Raw genomic sequence first — 23,952 nt, 5'->3', positions numbered from 1 at the left:
CCACGCCCCCTTTCTAGAACCTACCAGCAGGTTCTTGGTGTGCCCCTTCTGTGACCTTTCCCCTAGATCGCCCTCTGGTGTATAACCTGACCTGTTGACGTCAGGGCTGCTGTAAGCCGCAGATCCCCTTCCCTGCCAGCAGCCAGCGCTATGCTGCGACATTACTATTCTATGCCACTACACATGTGTAACGACTGCTCATGTCCACATACTCGTGTAAAAGCCCTGCAGTGACTTGTTCATTCCACTGTTAGCAGAAGGGCCTCCACGAGAGGACGCCCGAGAGAGCCACTCCAGAGGGTATTTTGGTCTACTCTTCCACACTGGGCAGACACATTTGAAGAGGTCAGAGTATCCACACTATATCCCACCACACATTACCTACCCAGTGACTAACTGGTGCACCAATTTATTAACGAAAACTAACGATTTTTTTTATTTTACCAGGTAAGACCCACTGAGCTATATGTCACTTTTTTCAGAAGCGACCTGGCCACAAATGATAGCTCAACGAAGTGGCTTATCATGCGGAAAAATATAGCAGCCAAATTATCTCAACGCAAAGCCAGAAGACGCGGAGAAAAATCCACGAGACCACGGGGAGAACTTGCAGACTCCAAATATACAGACGTCAGGGTTTGCATTGAAACTACAGCTTCCTGTATACTCGGCGAGGTAGTTAACAACTCGCCACCGCAGCACCCCTACTGGAATGACAGAGGTGAAGGGATATAAGCACCATGCTTTAATCTGCAGTGCCAGAAAACTGAACCTGGTGAATGCTGGATTGCAAGTCGAGTGTGCTAATCATTATAACACGACAGTATTCCTACTTGTGTATGTAGATAATTAAAAAATAACAATACAAATGAAGCCATAATAACACGTGATAGACATTTTAATTTTTAAGTTTTGACAGTAATTGACTTGTGGTGCCAGATACCAGACTTACAGCAAATTAAAGCAGTGCTATTTGGTAGAATGCCATACGTAACTTTTTTTTGTCCATCCAAGTCACTTTTCTTTTTACAAATATCTGCAGTGTTATTTATCAGCCCTTTATGTCTTGAAATGCTTTCAAGAGAAAAACACGCAGCATAAGAGACCATTGGTTTGGTCACAAAATGATGTCCAGAGGTCAAAACTAATCAATAGCATTCAATATATGGTGTCTTTCAACTGAAGACGCCACCACCCAGACAATTGCGTGCCGATAAACAGCAAGGCCCACACACCAGTCTAGCCAGAGGCACCCTCTCACCACGGCACCATCGTACTCATCACTCACCCTCTCTGGAAACTGGACATCGACAGAAAGTCACGGCTCGTGATGCATATGGGTTCGAAAGCGTTCGCACAAAAGGTTCTCAGTAATTCGATGTTTATGCTCTCGAAGGTCCAGAAAATTGCAGCAGCATTAGTGATGTTCTCAAAGCTCGCAAATTTTACTTGCAAATGGGAAATTACTGTAAAACGCATACTGGCGCAAGAGGCAGTTCGTTTTGCATGCAATTTATATGCTTTAATGCGCTGTTTAAAAAGTTACCTTCTCAAAACAGAACACTTAATAGTTATTTTTACAGCCACCAATTTGTGGCTTAGACTGCTGTACAGAAGACTGTGCAAATTGGTACATTTTTGCAATGTGTATTACTCGCAATAATACACAATTAGAATGCAAATCGACGTAGATTTTTATTCAGCACCAAAAGTAAAAGTTCCAAACAATTTACCCTTGGCTTTTTCTTCAATTGCTACTTGAATTTAGTAATACAAATGATTATTAACCAACTAATTATATTCTGTTCCTAAATTATATGCAGATCCAGTGCCGCGGTGGCGAGATGTTATGTCTCTCGCTTGGTATGCAGGAGGTCGTGGGTTCGATCCTGACCCGAACGACTGCATGTTCTCCTCGTGGCCACGTGGCTTTTCTCCGGGTCATCCGGGTTTTCCCTCCACATTTATGAACATGCGTTGAGAGTATCTCGCTGCTAGAAATTTCCACGTGATAAGCCACCGCGTTGAGCTATCATTCGTGACCAGGTCGCTTCTGAGAAAGAGCTATGTAGCTCATTGGGCCTTACCTGGTAAAATACAAATAGTTTCGTTTAGTAATGTGCAGTAATACCTTGGACATCATGCAAAACAAAACGCTGTACAACCTGAACGCTCATTGGAGAGCTTTACAGCCTAACTTAAAATAATAACTATATAGCTATCTGAGAGAAGACAGGCAATTGAGGGAGTGTACCCACTACTTAGTGGACCAAAAAAACAATTTTGCTTATACTGCCATTCTAGAAGCACCATGCCGTTTTCTACCCTTTGAGGGCGGCTTGAAACCTTCCATTTTATGTACTGGTGGATGATGCAATAACAGATCTAAGGCTGGTGAATGTAATCACACGGTGGGTTTTTTTTACGACATTCTCTTCGAAATAATTGCTATAAGTGTCACAGACATTTTCATTACCGGTAATGAATTCCTATAATTTCACACGAAGACAAATATTTGTTTTTATAATGATGTTAAATGCAACCTAACAGAGGCACAGTACTGGTAATGCATTCATAGTATTTCAATGAAATAAATAGATCAGCTTTGTAAGGCTACTGAGCGCAGTCTTAGGCTTTTCAGGGCCCATATTGAAGGAGCCTTCGAGAACCAATGATATGACTTCCAGCTGTGAAATCACACATAGTGACTTCACACACTGCAAACTAGAAAATGCACTGGTTACAGATGAAATCAATGAGCAACTCTTTAGCCATGGGGTTTTTGGTGGGTTAGGGTATACATTTGCAGAAATAACTTGCATAATAAAGCTTAACAGATCTACTCTGTACAAATATCCTGCAGATAGTGACTGCTTGCGAGACAACATTTGGACATTTAAATTCAATTTAAAGATAGAAGATAACGGTGTAGCCCTGAAATGTTATGCTAAACGTCGCTGCTGCTGAAAGGGCCTCCACTAGAGGGAGTGCCCGAGAGCCCTTCTAGGAGAGTAAATGTGGCCTATTTATCCACGCTGGCTACACATCTTGGAAGAAGTGTGAACACCACCACCACGTGCGACCTGCTGTTCAACCAACTGTGGTGTTTCAATTCATACGGCTGGGTAGACAGAGGCAAAAGGGAATTTGAAAAACTTACCTGCATTGTTTCAACTGCCGGAGTGGGGAGATTGAACTGGAAACATCTGATTCCACATTAATGCGTTAAGCATAAAACGAGGACAATATTCCTCTCCATGAAGATCCCATTTGATAAATATTGCCAAGTAATTATTCAACCAGCATTTTCAAATTAAGGTTTGCCATGGTAATTGCTTAGTATTCTGTTAAATGACACAGAACTGTTGAGGCTTTCCCGGATTGTTTCGACATACACATCTGCACCATTGCTCTAGCTAAGCCGTTTTTTGCTTTTATTTCTCCTTTGAGTATCTAAGTAATTTCAGAAAAAACAATAAAGTCCATTGATTCGACTACACAGAGACCTCGATGGTAAACATCCTGTCGGCATTTAATGGCTGATATTTTTACTGAAATTGCATTGTTTTAACATGCCATTAAATTATTTATTTAATGCTCCCAATGCCCGATGTAACCCTAAAATTCATCAGTCACATTTATTAGTAAGTAATAGAGGGCGGGCACTGCAGATATGGAGCAGTGAAATCAGCTCGTGTGAGCCTTGGTGAGGCCTTCATTTAGCAGCGAATAGATCATGGCTGCTGATGATGGATGCAAGTCACAATCGAACACTTTAATAATCTGAGTATAGCCAGGGCAGAGGAATAGCAGCGGGTTGGACCCTTTCAGTGGCGTTGGTCAAAACAAACGTCACATCGGATCAGGCCTTGCGGTCGTGTGCATCACCGCCCCTCAAGCTCTTCGCATACGGTTCAAGTATTGGAACCAAAAGCACCACTCATGGCAGCACAAGAGGTGGAGGAGAAAAGGACCAAATGTCCCACAAGCTTTTAACCGCCTTCACAAATTACTTTTTATATGCCGCGTGTCACCGAACTTTTGTCTGCCATTTTTGTACGATAATGGTGTGCTTTACATTGAACACCAAAGTAGTGTTTCTGACAACTAAAGCCATTAAACATTTTTAAAGTGTTAATACTTTAATTTGGTAAATATGCTGGATGGATGTGCATGTGCAGTAGTTCGTTGTAGCCCTTCGTCCAGAGGCTGTTGTTTAAACAATATATAATTATCGTGATTCATTTTCTGCGCCCGTGGCTAAGGTGAGAGTTTGTGAGTAGCCCAACTGCAGTACATTCAGCTTCATTCAACAAAAAAAGTGAAATGATAAACGAAGGAGATTGAATCTCAAATCATATGTTCAAAAACATTATTGAAAAGCAGTATAGAAGCAATTAATTTCAAACAAACTTGGTTTATATATTAAACGTTCGCTTCCAGTTTGAAATGCTACTTGAGCCATTTTTCTTAATATGGTTGTAACTCGGGCCTTTTATTTAAAAGGTTTCCAATTATTGCAACAACAAACTGTGATCGCAAAAAAATTACGCGTTTTTTAACTACTGTGACTTGCAATAGCCGAACATTAACTGGCACAAGTCAAATCAGGAACACAGTGAGGGTGCTGTTATGTCAACATCTCTCTGTGGAATTCCCTTAAAGAGTAATTATTGAGGCTTTGCCTAGTTTCATAATGTAAATTGCTTGACTGGCTGGGGGCTGTCTCTGCCAAACTTAAAAGCAGGGCCTTTGATGAAAGACTCCACTCTGACTGCACTTCTACACATTCTCAACCAGCACACCTACGCATCTCCCAATCTATTTGTACAATTTGGATGAGAGGATTACATCCAAACCACAAGCAGCCACTTACACTCACAATGACAAACATGCCGTTTCAAGCGCATAGAATACAAACCAAGAACATGATACATTTTTGCACCAACAATGTATTTACAGCACTTTTAAAAAATGCGTAAACATTATGTACGCTAATGCTTGTATTATGATGAATGGCATATCAAGACTTATTTAATGCAACACAATATACAACATAATTTGGGTTTATACAGCATCTACATGCAACCGCATCTCAAAAGACGCTGCAGAGACAGAATAGGCAAATTTATTTTATGGAAAGTAAGTGGTAAGAAGTTGTAGGCAGAGGAGAATAGGACGTTCTTGAGCCTGGACTTGAACGAGGGGCAGGGGATCATCAGCACGGATGGCTGGAGGGAAAGGAGGCCCAGACTGTGCAGGACAGCAGGGGAGAATGCAATGTGTCAGCACTTTTACGATTTTCCGTACAAGCACAGAGAATAATAAACAAATGCCCACTCCAAACCAGGCGCATTCATGATTTTTGTCAAGTACTAAAGTTACACTCAAAATATTATATTTGTCTCAAGGCAATCGTTACAGCAGGCCGGGGTTTGCTGCAGGAGCGAAAAAATCTGCTAAACTGGAGTCACACAAAAGGTGACTTTTGAATTCCTCAACGTGTTTGTTGTAAAGGCTGTAATGACCTACTGATTGGAAGTCGCCGGGCATGCAGTCACACACACCTTTGCCGCTCACATATATTAAGTGCAAGTGACGTTTATTGCGGGACACTCTGGCAATCTGCAGCCTTAAACTGCACCACTGTGCCAACAGTGCAACAACACTTTAGATCCTCAGCTGATTTATCATCACGTCCTGCAGCCTATAACACACACTGCTAAGAAAAACTGTATAGGTTAAAGCACGCTTTGACAGAAGCTTAACTTTAACCGCCTTATCGTAATGTTTGTATTTCAAACTATGGGATATTTGAAAGGTTTCCCATTAATTTTTGACAAGAAAACTGCAATATTCCTGTAAAATAAATTAGGATATAGATTCACAGTATATAAGTATATTACCTTTCCGGATAAAATATAGTCTAATATTTTATATGCTAATTTGTTCTGTACATTCTGTAGATGTATTCCCACAATGCACATGTAACAATGTCTTGCTGGCTTCATGTGTACAGTGTTATATTTCCCCTAACAATTTAAAAATGTGCAATAAGTGATAAGTAAGTGAATACAAAGTGTACACAATAACATAAGAATCACATTGCTTTGCCAAAAGCACATCTATCCTTATACCCGTGCAATTGTGGTAAACCTCATGCAGGGCAACACCATTAATTCTCACTCCGCATGCACAAGGCATTCCTGTTATGCTGCTGACATTATACATTTTATTTGTAGTGTGATGTTAGTAATCGTTTACTCATAGCGCCACTCATAACTTAGCAGCGGCTTCACAATGCACCACCAATGTTTCTGGATCTTTTGCCAAGTGTGACATTGGATGCTTAATGTCAAACGGTGGCAAGGGGAATATGCTCACACGGAAGGATGACTCGACTCGAGGCTTCGCGCGTGCGTCGCTGATTTCTTGATAGCATTCGATCGCATTGACTACTCGTTACAATCCAAAGGCTCTCAGGGCTCCTTGATGCCTCAGATGAGCAGCTTCATGTCGGGCTAAGGGAAATGCGCTTGCAGCCATAAGCACGCCCTTGATCTCGTGCTGAGACAAACCATCCACACTCTCTATTTCCGTGAACCTCACAACCCGGCTCGCCGCACGTCTTGCCCGGAATAAAGCAACCTCTCCTGTCCAGTGCAATGCAATGGCTGTGCGCTGTCGCGCTTGCCGCTTGTTGCAGAGGTGCACGGTTCAAAGCCAGCGGCCACCCTGCTTAATACTGTGGGTGCATCAACTCGCCGTCAGCTTCACAGTGTACGTTAAAGATCCTGTTACATGATTTAAACATTAAAAGAGGCCATTTGCGCTGGTATCGTGCCCCAAAAACAAAAACCTCACAAATAATTAAGTTAAACCACATAGCAACATTTCTCTCTACTGGAAGACGATAACCGCCTGTAAAACATAGAATGCCTTCTTGATAGCCTTGCGCTCTAAGAATTGTGCTTATACCAAATGTACTGAATTATGTATTAATATTTCATGTGTCTTGTGGCATTGCTGGAGTGGTTGGCTTCCACATGGCCTTACTTCAGGTTGTGATGATTTGGTGATATGGTATTGAGGTAGTCCCAGGTTTCATGGTCTTGCTGGTCACGCTAAATAATTCCAGTGAGAATAAGCCCCCCACCAGTTGCAACCGCTTGCCATTCCACCCTCACCTTGCCTGCATTGGCCCGCAGGCTCTGTTTTATTTAGAAATGATTTATGCTGGATAACACCGCTGACATGTCTCATATCACTGTCAGAAATGCATAAGTGCCCATAGGGGAATATGTTTTCATACCAAATTCATGATTGCAGATTATTTTCCAATTTGGAATGTTGGGCCATGCCTTTGGCACGCGATTGCCTGCTCTTACAAATTACATCACAAGGTTTCAGCAAGGCATGCAGCGCTTTATAGCAGACGGCATGCTTCGTAAATGTCCCAGCGCACCATGCGCTAAATGCAGGATTTGGATTGTCAAAGGTGTGCTCATTGGCCGAGTGACATGCGAGGCACTGTGCCTCTGTGACAGCTCCTGATGCCCCAGATTCGCATAACAAACCGCAGCAGGTACCATGGACAAGAACATCTACCTGGAGCTGAACAGTGCAGTGCTACTTACTACCCACTCCAAGTGCCATGGACAGCAACATCAACCCATAGCCACATAATGCAGCGCTGCTTACAGTGCACTGTCCATTGAGCTAGCACACACAGCCAAGACTCTGAAGTCTTTCCATCACTGAAAGCACTGCATACATAATGACTCGATCGATACATTTTGGTTGGTTGAATTTGGAGCTAGTGTACCACTGTTGAAGTGGAAAAGTAAAGTGGTTGAAAGTGTAAACTTTCCCCTGTCTTACGTGAGAAGCACTTTATTGTGCTGAATTGAAAATATGGTTATTTTGCGAGCGGTACGATTTGTTTAATATATACTGATAAGCATCTGTTATTTTTTAAAATTAATATTTGAACGTTTTAATACCACAATATATCCTAAAATTCACTTTGAGGTTGTGTTTTTTCATCCGCACGTGTGCATGATTAATCTGTAATTAAACTCTGATCCAATTAAAATGCTGCATATAATTTACATGTGATTAGAATATGCACTTTACTGAAACACACAGTATGGTACATATTATAATTGCATTTCAAGCAACACATAATGGTGGAGTGTGTCGTGCACATCACTACTCTGGGGTGCATCTTGTACTGAGAGCAAAGCATAGATGTTCCCACCATGTAGCAACCCACTCGGTTTATTTGCCAAATGTACAACCTTGGACTCACAATATCTCTCAACAAAACTTGTCCAATTTTTTATTATAGTCACAACACATGCTGGGCTGGCACTCTGTTAAGTTACAGTGGGGGTTTGTAAGTCACTGAGTTTAATTTTCAAACTCTTCGCCTTCATGGGTGGGGAACATGGGATTAGTTTCCATCTACAACGGCGTTTATTGTTAATTAAATGTGGGCATAAACGCACTGTAAAGGGACTTAACTTTATCCGTATTGTGCAAACATCAATGAAAAAATTCTGCAAGCCAAAATTAAAAGCATGACATGTTTAACTGCTGAGATAAATGCCTAGCCAGTGTGTCCCTAGTGCAGTTAATCTAGTGTGCTGCACGTGGCCTCCACTGAGAATGCGCTGCACATAAATTAGATTAAGCAAATCCTCGGACAGCTGAACATCACGAAAAAAATCCAAATTTTTCTTGTGGGATGGATAATGGTGAACATTACGGATCAAAGGGAGCCCTTTATGCAATTGCCCAATGGACCATGTAAAGGTTTGTTGGGTGCTGATGTATGGTTTATTAAATTAAAGTTGGTTGCAAATCAATCAGTGTTTTTGTTATGTTGCTTGGCCACACTTGAAACACCGAATTGTTCAAAACTCTGAGAATAAAGTTGAAAACAAATAAAACGTACATTTTTTGTAAAATCTAAGGTGGGCATGGCGGGTGAACAAAAATCTAATTTGCAGCCCCTCAAGTAAACATTGTTGGAGTCCACAGACATGAAGACAATGTTTCTACAATATTAATTCTGAAAGTCGTGCAAGCGTGCACCATGTCCAGGTCAGGTCTAATCAAGGAATAAACAGGCCCCAGGGCTATTGTGGCAGCGGAGGGGGCAAACGCATGGAGTACGCACGCACGCACATGCACACACGCGCAGAAAATCTGCTGCACTTGCTGCTGAAATGGGGGGGTTTACCCTCTGATTTGTTAAGATTATGCAATCATGTTTTTTCTCGAACATTTACACATGCATACATATGTGAAGTTATGTTCATTCATGCACCAATATATGGCTCTTCATATATTATACATATGATCGTACATAATACATATTAATCGTGCATATATTTGATTGCACTAAGATGCGAGGACATGTACTCACATAACCGCACTTCGTTTTAACACGAATGCCAATTTTGCTGATGTGCAAAAAAACGACCTAGCACTTGTTTTTGCGTCTTCACCGCTCACCATTTGAAAATTGACCAAATGTTCTCACAAAAGATGTTGATACTACTTTAAACAACTATCCTTTGCGCTATTTTTTTTTCTATTTTACATGTAAGGATAATTTATGAGCTTAACATTGACTGATTTGCATTTTAAAGCTGAAATGGTAATGACTATAAAATAATTTCAGATGAAGGGGATGTCAGTCTTGAATGGTTGTTGTGGTGTTCAAAGAGTGCTACGATTAAACAATCAGATAAGAAGAGGCTAACAATAATTATCATATTATTATTTTTACCAAAGGCATCATCTATATATACCATTGCAAAAAAACAACTGACAGAAGGGCCAGCATTATTTTTACATCATAATTTAAAGGAAATATAATGAGATCAGAGCATCATTATTGTTTAACCTGTATAAAAAAAAACGTCTTAATGACGGTGAAAATAAATACATTTTTAATAGACGCTAATAGGCTACGTGTTGCTTAGCCTGGGAAAGAGTTTCATGCATCCATCCACACAGTCATCTGTGCAAGAATACGTCACTGGTTTCCACAGAAACTACACAATTACTGACCTATCATTATAACACTCACCACACAACTTATCAATATCAGTGCCCAGGTATGTACAGCTTTTAGGGTAACATTTACAGTGGAATACCTTCAAAAATGTTTTGTGTGTGTGCGTGTTTACAGAGCGTCACATATCTAACCGTCACACATCCGCCCTTCACCCAGTTAACCGCCCCCACCCAGTAGAGTTCCTGTGCACGATATTCGCGGTTCGCATCATATCTGACATTTTCACACAGCCGCCTATACCTCAGTCCTTAGCTTCGCGGATATGCGTCGTTGTACCGTATAGTCATATCCCCCTAACAAAAGGGACGCTCTCCGAATGTACTCGTGTCTGATTTAAATGTGAAGTGCCTGTGTAATTTGATTTAAGGTCACCTATCAGAGTTCAACTCCTACCTAGAATGGAGAGAAAGAGAGAGGAAAAAAGTAAACCACAGATGCCAGTCGGAGGGTCAAAAGTATTTTTGTACTTAACGGTCTCTTGCAAAAACCATTGACGGTTGCACGGGAGAAAAAAAGAATAGCCAAAATATACTGTATATTATTTGTGCCAGAGTTGGAAGGGATGGCTAGAAATTGCTTGTTGATCAAACAAAAAGGCCACACTATGAAGAGTGGGTGTAATCAAGAGAGAGCATCGATTGGCTATCGGCAAAGGAGTCCTACGATGCCTTTATCAGCCCTCGGAGTCCTACCTAGCACTGTCACCTGGGAAAAAGCAGCACTGCCATCCACGGACTGCATGTAAATGCAATAACGCAATTATATATGTGCGTGGAGAATTCAGCCACAGCCAAGTGCGAGATAAATGTATTCATCAACATGCGCGTTGCAAAGGCGGTAGCAGCTGCAGAAGCTGCTGTAAGAGAGCCCAGCTTTGCTGAAACGTGGAGAATCATGCAATGTATACCGAGATGCCGAATTTGAGCAACGCTCAAGGGTACACACAGCTTAATGCTGAGCAAGTTGCTGATGGACGCAAGTTCAGTTACTTGCCCGGTGAGCAAGTTAGCCATGAACTAGAGCACATGCCAAACAACGTCGCATAAATGGCAGGTATCTTGATGGGCAAATGTTAAGTGTAAACCCACCAAGTCACCCACCCAGCCAGCCAAGCACCCCCCCCAAAGCACCCAGCCAGTCAGTCAGCCAGCCACCCACTCAACAACCTTACCATCTCACCCTATTCCACCAAGTCACATTCCATTCATTCTGTTGCGATGTTTCTCAACATCGAGCGCCGTGCATGCAGTGTCACGACGGTGCCACGGCATGCCCATTGAGCCCATGTTGTTCTGGGCGATACAAGGATTTAAACAAATAAATAAGCAGTGATGCTTCATACACACTGCCATGCATTTTTCTCTAACATAATGGAAGGGGAGGTCTGCAGAATTAAATGGATGTGGGAGTATAGGAGTATAAAAGGCACTCGTGCTGCATTCAATCTTTATTCTGTTCTCATAAATCTGCTGCACATTTCTGGAGCCTTTCACGACCTACATCCGCTCACAAGCGGCCAGATCATGTGGATGGGAACAGAAAGAGGCCGAAATATACTTTTAAATGAAGAAAAACAAGATAAATACCCATAAAATATCATGCTCAATTAAATTGTTACCATAATTTCATATTATAACAGGACTTGCAAGCAGCTTAAGTGCAATTAAAATACATTTCCATAAAAAAATGCTACCATAATATTCAGGGATTACAGCTCTCCGATGTGTTTGCAGGTTGCACCACGTGCTGTTCTGCATCATGTCCAATGTTTTTCTCCCAGCTCGTGCAGCGAAACGTCGAACTTCGTGATAACGAATCACAAAGCTCTCCAGCCCAACCGTAAATATATACGCAGTACAGAGTATAATTGAATGCACTAGAAACATTTGTGTTGGTTTTCCACTATCATCATACACAGAATGTATTTTTTTTACTAACATATACCTATCTATTTTGACTCCCTCTTGGGGGGTGGCGGGGAAGGCAGCTCCTGATTTAATCCTTGGCCATGGATCTAAGCCAATTCTATTGTGCGCGTTTTACATTTTCGCCCCCATATGGATTGCGGCTCCGTTGGCAGTGGAGTCACAAGGTGGACGGTAAGGGGGTGCTGATGGCACAGGGCTCTTGGAATTCGAGCCCACGCAGGGGTGATAGGAGTGGTGACAGGAGAGAGGTGGCCGACAGGACGGACTGTCAAGCTGTTGGGTCTCAGCGCGCTGGCCGTGAGATTAATAACACCTTGGGGACAACCAGCGTGGAGTAGGCAAAGCCAGGACACCACAGATTCATGCATTATATTTGTACGTGTAAAATGAGCGAGGTGGCCAGCGGAATGGGTCTCAGTCTACTGACTGAGATTAATAACAGGTTGGGGGACAGTCCGTGTGAAGCAGCCACCAAAGGTAATTTCACAAACTCATGCATTGTATTTGTGCACATCTTCAGGGGATCACACTCACATGCAGTCTGCCGGTGATGCCTTAGCCACTGTACTAGGGTGGCGTACAAAGTAGGTATTCTTGTCATTGGTGATCTACCACATATATAGTAATCTACATCATTTAGATGATAAATTATTGTATGTTTTCTAACTTTGGTCATTACATCCTAACTCTCACCATAATAGATCACTCGTTGATGACTAATATGAAGGATATCAGAAGATAAAGGGGTAGGGTCGACTCAGATTCCAGTCACAGCTAACCTAGGCAGCAAGTTAAATCTTCCCTGGACTCCATCCTTCACCAACCCGCAGTGAGCAGTGTGGTGAAGTATGGTCAAATGACCTCCATGACTGGGATGGCATGGGAAGACCTTCAATTCAGCAGTGAATTCACAATGGTTTGTAAAGCAAGATTATAATTGTTACATCTTGAAAGGTATTCATGTAATAAAATGGGTTTATTTTTTTCACTAGGTAAGTTACAGTGTGTATAATTCTAGGTAAAAGTAATCCCTGCAAAACGGTGTCCAGACCAAAGCAAATATACAGTATCTCTTCCTTGTCAAGAGGCTGTACCGGACGTATGAAGACAGAGATTCCTCGTAGAGACACACAGAGGATGTTGGGGCAAATATTGTTATCGAGCAGCTATGAAAGTCGACACAGCAACTTTGGGGTGGTGAGGCCAGCACCATCCCCGACCGCCTTTGTTTTGTCACTGTTGATGTTTATACACTACATCAGGTACTCCTTTAAGACTCGGTCGACTGAAGGGAGGCCCAAGGAGCTGTTCAGATAATCACCATTGATGTTAGCCATTGCCGGATATGTAACCCAGGTCGCCAGGATCGTAGCGCAGTGCGGTAACCACAACACTACACGACTCCCCAAGAGCCGGACACAAACACGACTTGCACACGCAGGTGCAACGTGCAATACTTAAACGCCTATTGCGCATTGACAAGCTATTTATGAGTTGGATCCAACATAGGCAGGTTTTAAATGAAAGTATTGAGTGCTGCTGAGAAGCCCAAGGGAAGTTGTCCTGACCGGGGACATGGCCGATTGATCTGCAAAGGGGGCACGTGGCGAGCATTGACAGCTTCATCTGTCCCCATGGGTGTGATTGGTCTGCACATCTCACACGCAATACATTTCAGGGGTAATGCACACGCGCACACACACACACTTACAAATGTACCACCACTTGCGAAAATGCACAAAAGACACTTAAATGCTTCCAAACAACAACTACAGCGATCGCCATTCAACACTAAGTGATGGTGACATCATCACGGCACTTGCATATTTCTAAATGCACTTTGAGGCCACGTGAAGTGTCAAACGCTCACTGGGAGGAGGACGTAGGTCATGGGGCATATTCCAGGTGTTATGAGTTAGCTGTTAAATTATTCTTACACAGTACAATAATATGTTTAATACTAACTGAATGTAACATTTAACAGCTAATTGTCCATCCACTGCTGAATGAAGACCTCTCTATGCTGTGTCAGTTATTTTCACAGCTCTAAAATAACGCTTAGAGCTGCCAAATCTTGAGGCATCTCACTTTACTCTTCTGAAATTAATGATTTTCACAACTTACGTCGGTAAAACAATCTCATGTCCACGACACAAGCTGCCAGTGTTTGTCATCAGTCTTGATCTCGTTTTCATGACAATGATTTATTGAATGCACGATAGTGCTTTACTTGAATATTGAGACTATACATATTTAACACCTAGACACGTAAAAGGTCACGTGCTAACGATGAATTTTAGCTCATGGCTTCAAATTAGCTGGTGCTCTCTCCCCCTGTAATTGTGCACAGATGGTGATTATGGTGCTAAGTGATGCCAGCCACAGCAACATGTAATACAGGTGGTCTTCTTTTTTTTACAAAGACTTATTATCAATTCACCTATTCTGCTTAAAATGGATTATCAAGACCTCCAAGAGAAATATATATATACCAAACGCTTAAATAAGAGTTAACCCTGATGAAATTACAGCATTGTACGAATGCCAGCCAGAGAGAGAGAGATGAGAAATCATTTTAAGACACCATATTCTGCAATTATAATGAATGTGTCACGTTTACAAAGGACAACTTGTTCACTACTTTAGCCCACCGGTGTGTTGAAGAGTGAATCAACATCATTTAAAATTTGAGTACGACGTTTCGCTGGTAATTACATCCAGCATCATCGGGCAATTCGCCAGAATGGTAAAGCACTCACTTGCTCTCGGTCTTAAATAGAGCAGCATGGTGACGTCATCATTTAACTCATTCAGGTGCAGTGATTTGAGGCGGAGGGGGGGGGTTATTGTAATTATATAATCGATTGGTAATCAGTCAATGGTTATGATTAGTAATGAGTTGTAGATTAGTAATTAGTTGTAATGTGTGTTATTGTGATTATATGCTACGTTAGTCATCCGTTAATTAGTATGTGTTTCCCCTATAAGGAATTATAGTATGTATTATTTAATAATACGCTTCCAAGCCGCACTAAGCCTGTAGCTGTCAGAGCGATTAAAGTTATTTCTACTTCTCTCAATTTCAATGGATTCTCTAATTAGTCTTTGCCAGTAATAATTAGTTTTACACAACACTTCAACGTTATCAAAATCAATTGAGTGTCCTTGTTGACAAGCATGTTCTGCCACTGCCGACAGTTGTGTTTGAGATCATTTAATATTTCTTTGGTGTTCTTTTAGTCTTATGCTGATGTTACGTCCCGTCTGTCCAATATAGCATCTGCCACATAAACAGTTAATCCGATATACACCTTCTGTTGATAATTTAGGTAATTCGTCTTTAGTGCAAGATACTAGGTTTTGAATTTTGTTGTACTGTACCAAATCTTACTGTAATGTTTTGCTTTTGTAATGTTTTGCTTTTGCAAAAGCAAAACATTACGATAAGATTTGGTACAGTACACAACATTCAAAACCTAGTATCTTGCACTAAAGACGAATTACCTAAATTATCAACAGAAGGTGTATATCGGATTAACTGTTTATGTGGCAGATGCTATATTGGACAGACGGGACGTAACATCAGCATAAGACTAAAAGAACATCAGAGAAATATTAAATGATCTCAAACACAACTGTCGGCAGTGGCAGAACATGCTTGTCAACAAGGACGCTCAATTGATTTTGATAACGTTGAAGTGTTGTGTAAAACTAATTATTACTGGCAAAGACTAATTAGAGAATCCATTGAAATTGAGAGAAATAGAAATAACTTTAATCGCTCTGACAGCTACAGGTTTAGTGCGGCTTGGAAGCGTATTATTAAATAATACATACTACAATTCCTTATAGGGGAAACACATACTAATTCACGGATTACTAACGTAGCATATAATCACAATAACACACATTAAAACTAATTACTAATCTACAACTCATTACTAATCATAACCATTGACTGATTACCAATCGATTATATAATTACAATAACCCCCCCTCCGCCTCAAATCACTGCACCTGATATGAGTTAAATGATGACGTCACCATGCTGCTCTATTTAAGACCGGGAGCAAGTGAGGGCTTTACCATTCTGGCGAATTACCCGATGATGCTGGATGTAATTACCAGCGAAATGTCGTACTCAAATTTTAAATGATGTTGATTCACTCTTCAACACACCGGTGGGCTAAAGTAGTGAACTATTTGTCCTTTGTAAACGTGACAGATTTTTTACTGTTTGGCCGTGTCGGGTGGTGGAGGGTTATGACACATTTATAAATAACGCGATCTAACCCAAAAACCTCTATTATGAATAATATTGGTCGCGAAAGCCTACGTGTTAAACCGAATTATAATGAAGTTCAGCCAACGAACTAATTGTGCAGTGAACTCCTACTTTCCTTCAAATTTCATGTGTCCTTGGAAAAGCACACTAATGGTAAGCAGTGAAAACAAATATATAGCAGCAAAATTGCAGTGATTATTCGTCTGTTAGAGATATTTTTGTTTTACCTCAACCTATGCATACTTTCTTGTGCACGTCTTCATTTATATAATTACTCGCGCAATGCGATAATCGTAGAGCCATTGGACATGCACACTAAAAAAAGGTGCTATTTGTTACTAGCTTTGGCTTTCGCATATGGGTAGAGCTTATATTAATTGACATATCCAGATAAAATTATACACGATTATTAATATGACTTAAAGCTTTCGTGACTACAGGAATTCACGTAGATAGGTTCAAATAAACCTATCTACGTGACTTTACCTATCAACGTGACTTTACCGAAAAAACCCAAAGAATATTATTTTTTGCTTAACAGTTAAGTGTTAACAGGTACATTTGACAAACATTTATTAAAATGTTTGATCTTAAAATCACTGTTTACCCATTTCTCATCAATAGCAATTATAACGTAATTACAGTCAAATGATTTTCTCTTTTGAATTTTTGTTGCATGATGCAACAGCTCTTTAAGTGAATGATAGTGAATAATCGAGAGGGTGCTGGCTCTTAATTAATTTCCATTAAATGATCAATAATTTATCATAGCTGGCCAGTTTTCCACTAGCAAAACAGATTGATTGGGCGCACAAAAGCAGCACATTGTTTTCAAATATATATTTCTTTAGCTAGAGCTATCAAGACTAATTGCCAAAATTGATTTTCAGCTGACATTTGATAATCTAATTCAGGGCAATAAACTAAAATGCCCAAATTGTAAAATGCCGTCAAGTTCGTTCCACCTTTATGTCAGGACATAAGAGACATTTGAAAAAAATCCAACAAACAGAACTCACGGTGATGAAATCTTGCGGTTTGCAATCCTGGCCGCAGAAGCGACACGACAGCACCATCTCATCGAGCGAATGTCCCAGGCGGTCCAGAAGGCCTTGGCTTATGCCGGGGGCCTCGCGGGGTGGTAGAAACCGCGAGAAGTCAGACATCCGCTGAAACCACTGCCGCCTCGGCTCTGAGAGACCGGCCATCATGTGGGGGTTCGCCGTGAGGTTCGCGGCTGTCGCCGCAAAGGTTGCTTGTGGCTGTTGAGACTCAGCGTGAGTGAGCAGGCCCAGCCACATGCCGGCCACATAAAGGTCCGATTTGGTGAGCCGAGGAAAGCGAACGGGGTTGTTGTTGCAGAAGGTGACGGCCGGGAAGGGAAGACCACGCACCCAAGACGTGCTCACCCTGGTGTGCGCAGGCCTCGATAGTAGGTGCTGGATGCGGTCAGCCGACCAGGCGAGGAGAAGGCCCAGGGCAGCCATGAAGGCCAGGAGCCAGAGGATCCGACGGGTGACAGCGTGCCGGGGCCACAGGAAGTGGCGAACGCCATGGATCTTGGCACGACCGACAAACGCGGCGTGGGCAGCCTTTGGGCCACGCGGCGGACGGAGGACCCATTCGCTGGCGGGGCATTCAGCTTTTGTCGTCGTCTTCCTCGTCGTCGTCGTCGTCTCACTAGCTTCTGTGTTGTTGCCATCCTGCTCTCTGCAAATTTCGACCAGGTTGTTCTGCTCATTTGCTTCATTATTGGAACCGGCTGGATCGGCCGGATCAGCGGGGTCGGCCGGGGACTCAGCAGGGGGAACTGTGGGGAGCTCATCGGTGTCCGAAGGCTGTTCATCAGCGGGGCTAGAGGCCATACTCAGAGCTGCACGACAGCTTCGAAAAAACTCTGGCCGCAGCAAACGAAGACCGCATCCCCCCTCGCCGAGTTCACCCAGAAAGATCTTTTGCAATCGCCTACTCGCACCCTCTATCTGCAGTGTCACTTCTCCAGCTTCCGTTTAATCAAATTTTTACTGCCGGGCAACATTTACACGCGAGAAGTGGCTTTTTTAGAGCACAAATGATAATGGAAGTAGGCCATGATTTGTATAAATTATTTGAAACACACCACCAAAAGGCTGCTCTGCCTGGTCTATGGAGCTCTACATCAATGGGACTGAGGCGTGCCCAAACTGTGCATCACCAGACCGACACGTGCAAAGAGCCCTGGAGAAATACACGGCCGCGCTCGAGAGGCAATAGGATAAATGGAAACCCTGAAGAGAAAAATCACCACACGATACAGTTTTCTCAAAGTGAAGACATCCATTGGATTGATATCCATCCATATCCAAAGTGACTGCCTGAGACTGTGACGTTATGGCTGAGGGCACATTATGCCTTTAACGGTGGCTGTTAGCAGTGACTTTTCGAAGAGCTTTTATCACCTTCCCTATCTTTCCATCCCCTCTTTCATTTAACTCTGGCTTCAAATGTGGAAAATTACGTGGCTCTCGTTAAAACGGGTCATGCGCGCCAATGCGGCGCTTCTGTGTAACAACCGCAGTCGATCATTTTTTCAGACTCTCCCATGAGCGGGAATTGAATTCACCTCCATCTCCACAGGCAGAGAAGAGAGCTCAGAGACTAACGCAACAACCCCCCCCCCCCGCCTACCACCTCCGTCTTTGCTGGGAAAGGACGAGGCACACACGGGGCTGCATCAATCCACTCTCCCGCTCCCCAAGAGGCAGAAGAGCGCATGAACACAGAGACACACTGACGTGCAAAAACAGAAATGATGTAATCGCTCACCCTACTTACTGCCAACCTACGTGCTATATTTGCTGCACACCGCATTGACTGAAATATAAATATGGTGTACAGTATTTGTCTGAAATAAAAACTGCCTGATTTAGAGTGCCCGAATGCTCTCGTTCACAGATTTGAATAACACCGATTAATTTGCATGCACGCCTCTTGTTCTCTGAACAGTGTCCGATTTCTCCTCTCATGACACAATTATTACATTACATAACAAAACAAGACTGCAGCAAGTATTAAAGGCAGAACATGTTATCTTCAATAAAGCTTGACTAAAAACTAAAATAATGAACAATAGATATATTTTAAAAATATATATATCGTTACAACGAGAAGTAATCCATAACAACCACATTGACTTTACGATCTATTTGGATGCAAAACATAATAGACGACGTTCAATTTGTCCTTGAATAAATAATACATGCACTTAACATTGACGATACACGCAGATTAGTCACCATGCAATGACTAGTTACGATCCAGGATAACATCGGAAAAGTCTGGCAAAAACATCGCAGTACAGTACTCAGCCTCAAGAGCAGGGCGAATGCACAGCGCCCGGCATCCGCACAATGTTGCGAATAATATTCCAAAAGTCCACGGGAGGTGCCTGCAAAATATGTTTTAAAAAATATAACAAAATTTCTCGTTCGCACTCGACTCAAAGGCTATAGCACGAACTCATATAAACTTCTTCTTGGGAAAAAAAATGTATTCAGTCGGCCGAACACAAGGGACGTTCTAGAATTCGTAGGACTTTTCAGCAGCCACTAAAAAAAATACTTAGAGCTGCCAAAATATTTGGCGAATGACGACGCAGTTGAAGACGCAGGCAGCTCCACAGTCAGACGAAGAGGCACAATCCCACACGTTCTCTGCCCCATTGCTGTGTGTTTTTTTATCTTGCTTTCGTGCGCTCCCCGCTTGCGACACGTCTCCCACTCTCGGCCTCCAGCGGAGTGGCTTCGTGTGTGGCACGCGCGAATGACATCGCGTGTGCGCGCGTACCGGCGTTCGCACGGCATCTCCACGCGGGTAAAGTCTGGCATGGGGGAGCCTTAGCCAATCATCTGAAAGGTCGTTTCTCTGTAACCCTTTGCGGTTCAGATCAGCTGCGATTTAAAAAAAAATTAGACAGCATCCTATTACAACATCCATACATGAATAATATGTGATTGCTACCAAGAATGCCTTAAAGATTGGAAATTTTGAAATTATATTGCTCACATTGGACTAATGAGGAAATGTGTTGTTTTTCATTGCAACGGTGTTTAACATTTGTTGTCAAATTGGAAGGCACATATAATGAATATTTAATAATACACTTATTTTATGGATACATATGACCAAGGTGCGCTTGAGGATATCACGTTCGCATAGTAAGGGCCGCGATTTGCATGGCTTAAATAATTAATAAAATATTATTTTTTTTAATAAATAATGCATGACCAAAAATCCGAGCTGCAGTGCAGTTGCCTCTTGCCTAATGAACCATCAAATGTCTGCTGTGAAGCTCATTTTTACATTTTTCAGAGATATGCGTTGATAAACATTAACCTAGCGATAGCAAACGACATTTGGCATTTAGTATATACTTTATTATTTTGTTGTTTCTTAGTTTTTAGATTAATTAGTTATTTTTATATTTTTTTGCTTAGTGTCTGCTGTGTCTTGTACGGTGCTTTGAAATCATTGATGAAAGGCACTTTATGAATAGAAAAAATATTATTATATTTTACTGAGCTCGAACATTAATCTTCTGAAAACGTTGCGTGACGTCTTAAGTTTTTTTTGCGTCTGATGAAAACAGGGCTATTCACATGCATGCAGCTGGCTTACAAAGCTGCAAAACACTTGCACGTAATGTATCCCTGCTTTCGAAATCTGCCTCAGGGAGGTGGAACCAAGTCCAAAACACATAAAGCATCTCTGGAAAAACAGACAAAGAACTAACCATATTAACTCAAGGCAATCCAGAATTAATCCTAATAATTGAGATGTTCTGTCCACAGAAAACCAATTGTACTTGCTTTAAGTCTAGCAAATTACACAAAATGTATTGCCTAAATGGTACAAGCGAACACTGGTGAAGGTTAAAAACACTCGTGTCGATTACAAAAAAAAGAGTCTTTAATGTCTCATTGATTAAACTCAGATGCTGCCATGATGTAATGGTTGGCACACTGAATTAATTAATTCAGAGGTCGTCGGCACTATTCGATCTCCCAGTGCGGCAGTTGAACAATGGGGCAAGTTTTTGAACCCCCATTCCTCTATCCACCCAGCAGCATAAATAACTAACACACTTTGATTTTTTTAATTTAAAGCTTTCGTGACTGCAGGGATTCATATTCTTGGTTCTTTCGGTAAAGTTTCCCTTCTACGCGACTTTACCGAAAGAACCAATAATATAACAACACACTTTGGATTGGGAGGTCGTGTGAGGTGTAAAAGTAGGCCAAGTGTTCTCTAGAGTAACATTCTAGTGCTCCCTCTAGCTGGGGCTCTTCCACCAGGAGTCGGCTGCACATTTATTCTTATCTTTTAAAAATGTTAAATGTCACATTAAAATGAAGGCTGGAGATCTCTATCGCCCTGTAATGATTATTCTCGCTCAATGCAGGCCTATGTGCATTCATATATACATCTCACTTTAAATCGTGAAAATCATCCGAAGCTATTAAGGCGAGCTTAAAATTACCAGTGTAATGGTTATACTAAAATCAATGTGGACAATTTTTTCCCTGTTTCGCTTTAATTGAGTTTTTATATAACGCGTCACTTTGTCGATTTTATTAATAGTCCTCCTGGATAATAAAGTTGGTGCTCATATGTAATAAAGCACACGTGACATGCCATTACAGCCACGTGAGGTCGTATTATGCAGACTTGTGCCTTCATATTTGTCATACACTGTGGCCTAACCACATGCCACGATAATTGATTTTTTTTTCCTCCAAAAGAGCACTTGCATCGTGTGCAGCATTGAACACATGCGATGTCGGGAAAAGTGTGAACAAAAAAAAGGGACTATACAAATATTTAGGTTTTGTTTACGTTTCTTTAAAAGCGACAATGTACGGGCCCTTTATAAGCCCACTTCTGGATGAAGGCCTCACCATGCCATGCCAGTCATGAGTGTGGTTTGACCATACTTCACCGCGTTGGTCAGTGCGGCTTTACGAATGGGGGGACCCAATGAAGGTTCAGATATCACTCTCCACTGATGTTAGCCATAGCTGGGAATTGAACTCGGGTCGTAAGGTTCTGAATGCTGTGCGCCAACCACTGCACCACCGCTCCACCCCTTGTTTAAAAGTAGTCGGGTAACCCTCCCCCCCTCCCCCCCAGAGTGCTTCCTGTGGTGATGATTTACCACGTGTCCAGATACTGGAAAGAGGAGCGAAAGAGAACAAAATGGGACGGATTGGGCTGAAATTGATTTTGTGTTACGGATGAATGAGAGCTCAAAGTGTTGCCACCGTTCCTCCACATTCTCAAACCTTGCACGGAAAACTCAAATTCAGGGGAGAAAAGATATCCATGGAGGTTCCAGATTTACATGCCGTAGCCAACACAAAACATCCGCTTGAGATTTTATATGTATTTTTGTCTTCAAATATAAACACTTTGATGCTGTCAGTTCGTACGAGTGACAAAAAAGACAGACAAAAAAAAACAGATCGCGTAAAGGTGGCACGTCATGTGTGCATATGTTTGTTCACCGTTACTGCAGATAATCCACCAATCAAAGTGTGCCTTCACCCTTTAAATCCCCACCTGGCTCACCCTTCATTACCCTGCCCTGCCACCTGCCCCAACGCTCAACACGTCAGAAAACACAACACCTAACCTTGACCTGTCCCTAAGTCTTTCCCATCTTGGAGACCACCATCGGGTGTATTTATTTCCTCTGTATACACCCTACTGAAGAATAAACATAAAGATACAGAGCTGATTGAGTCTGGGGGCTATATGTGATTGTAATATCTCAACGTTACGGATCAGGGAAGAGGTGCAAAATAGAACAACCTCGAGGCAGCAATACTTTGAGAAGGAACAGATGTGACCCAACGGTCACGGAGACCACGGGGATTTAAAAAAAAGGAGCATTTGAATGTTGGGGTTGGTGCCCCTGGCAGAGATGTGAAATAATTCGCTGGTTCTCATAAGCAAGGTGTGTGAGACACTCACCCACGGGGGCAGTGGAGAGCTTTGTAGAAAGATACAAAAAAAATCTCCTTTCTGACCTGTCTACGTGAATCTGAGTCTTCTCTCCGCATCTGGTGTGTAGGAACGTCTGTCGCCACTCTGCTTTCTTCAAAATCTAGTTTTCCACATATCTCACGTTTGGAATGTGCCCAAAGACTCAGCGGGGTTTTTTTTATGACTTAGATCCAGGCTCAGCACCTTCATTTTGACTCTTCCTATGACTGCTGCGTCTTTCCCTCTTTAAAATAAATATGCCCTTTTGTTTCTGTACATCGTCTTGAGATGCGGTCACATTTAGACGCTCTGTGTAAAACCGAGCTATGTTGCATTGTATCGTATCGAAAAAGACTGAAGAATACCGACCATGTAAGCTGCACCCCTTTCAACCCACACCGACCGGAATGGTGAAGTATGGACAAACAACCCCCCTCCCCCGCCACGCGCTGCCCCATGACCGCCACGGTGTGGGGATGCCTACGTACAGTACAATAGTGGCTTGACAAAGAGTTGTAAATAAATTAAATACTGGACTCGACTGCAGCTAAAAGCATCGGTACTGTGGGTGACTCAGACAGTGGCTCTGTGGAACACACGCCACATGGAGGTGTAGAGCAGATCAC

The 23,952-nt window shown here is 42.2% G+C and overlaps 1 protein-coding gene across 6 annotated transcripts in view; it reads right to left on the bottom strand.

Moving 5' to 3' along the window:
* LOC116940995 (acid-sensing ion channel 1-like) overlaps window positions 1–23,952 on the bottom strand; it is a 215,036-nt gene that overhangs the window by 59,995 nt on the left and 131,089 nt on the right. Inside the window, exon 1 of one of the 6 annotated variants that reach the window (XM_032951505.2) lies at window positions 17,323–22,410. The exons of the other annotated variants lie outside the window; for them this stretch is intronic. Within the exon in view, the coding sequence (XP_032807396.2) occupies window positions 17,323–18,168 (846 nt within the window). The 5' untranslated portion in view covers window positions 18,169–22,410. Of the gene's footprint in view, window positions 1–17,322; window positions 22,411–23,952 lie in introns of those variants that run through there. 6 annotated transcript variants of the gene reach the window in all.

Source organism: Petromyzon marinus, chromosome 10 (assembly GCF_048934315.1).
Source record: "Petromyzon marinus isolate PM22_M1 ecotype Great Lakes invasive population chromosome 10, UKy_Petmar_22M1.pri1.0, whole genome shotgun sequence".
NCBI lineage: Eukaryota > Metazoa > Chordata > Hyperoartia > Petromyzontiformes > Petromyzontidae > Petromyzon > Petromyzon marinus.
This window is presented reverse-complemented; position numbering and strand designations above follow the sequence as displayed.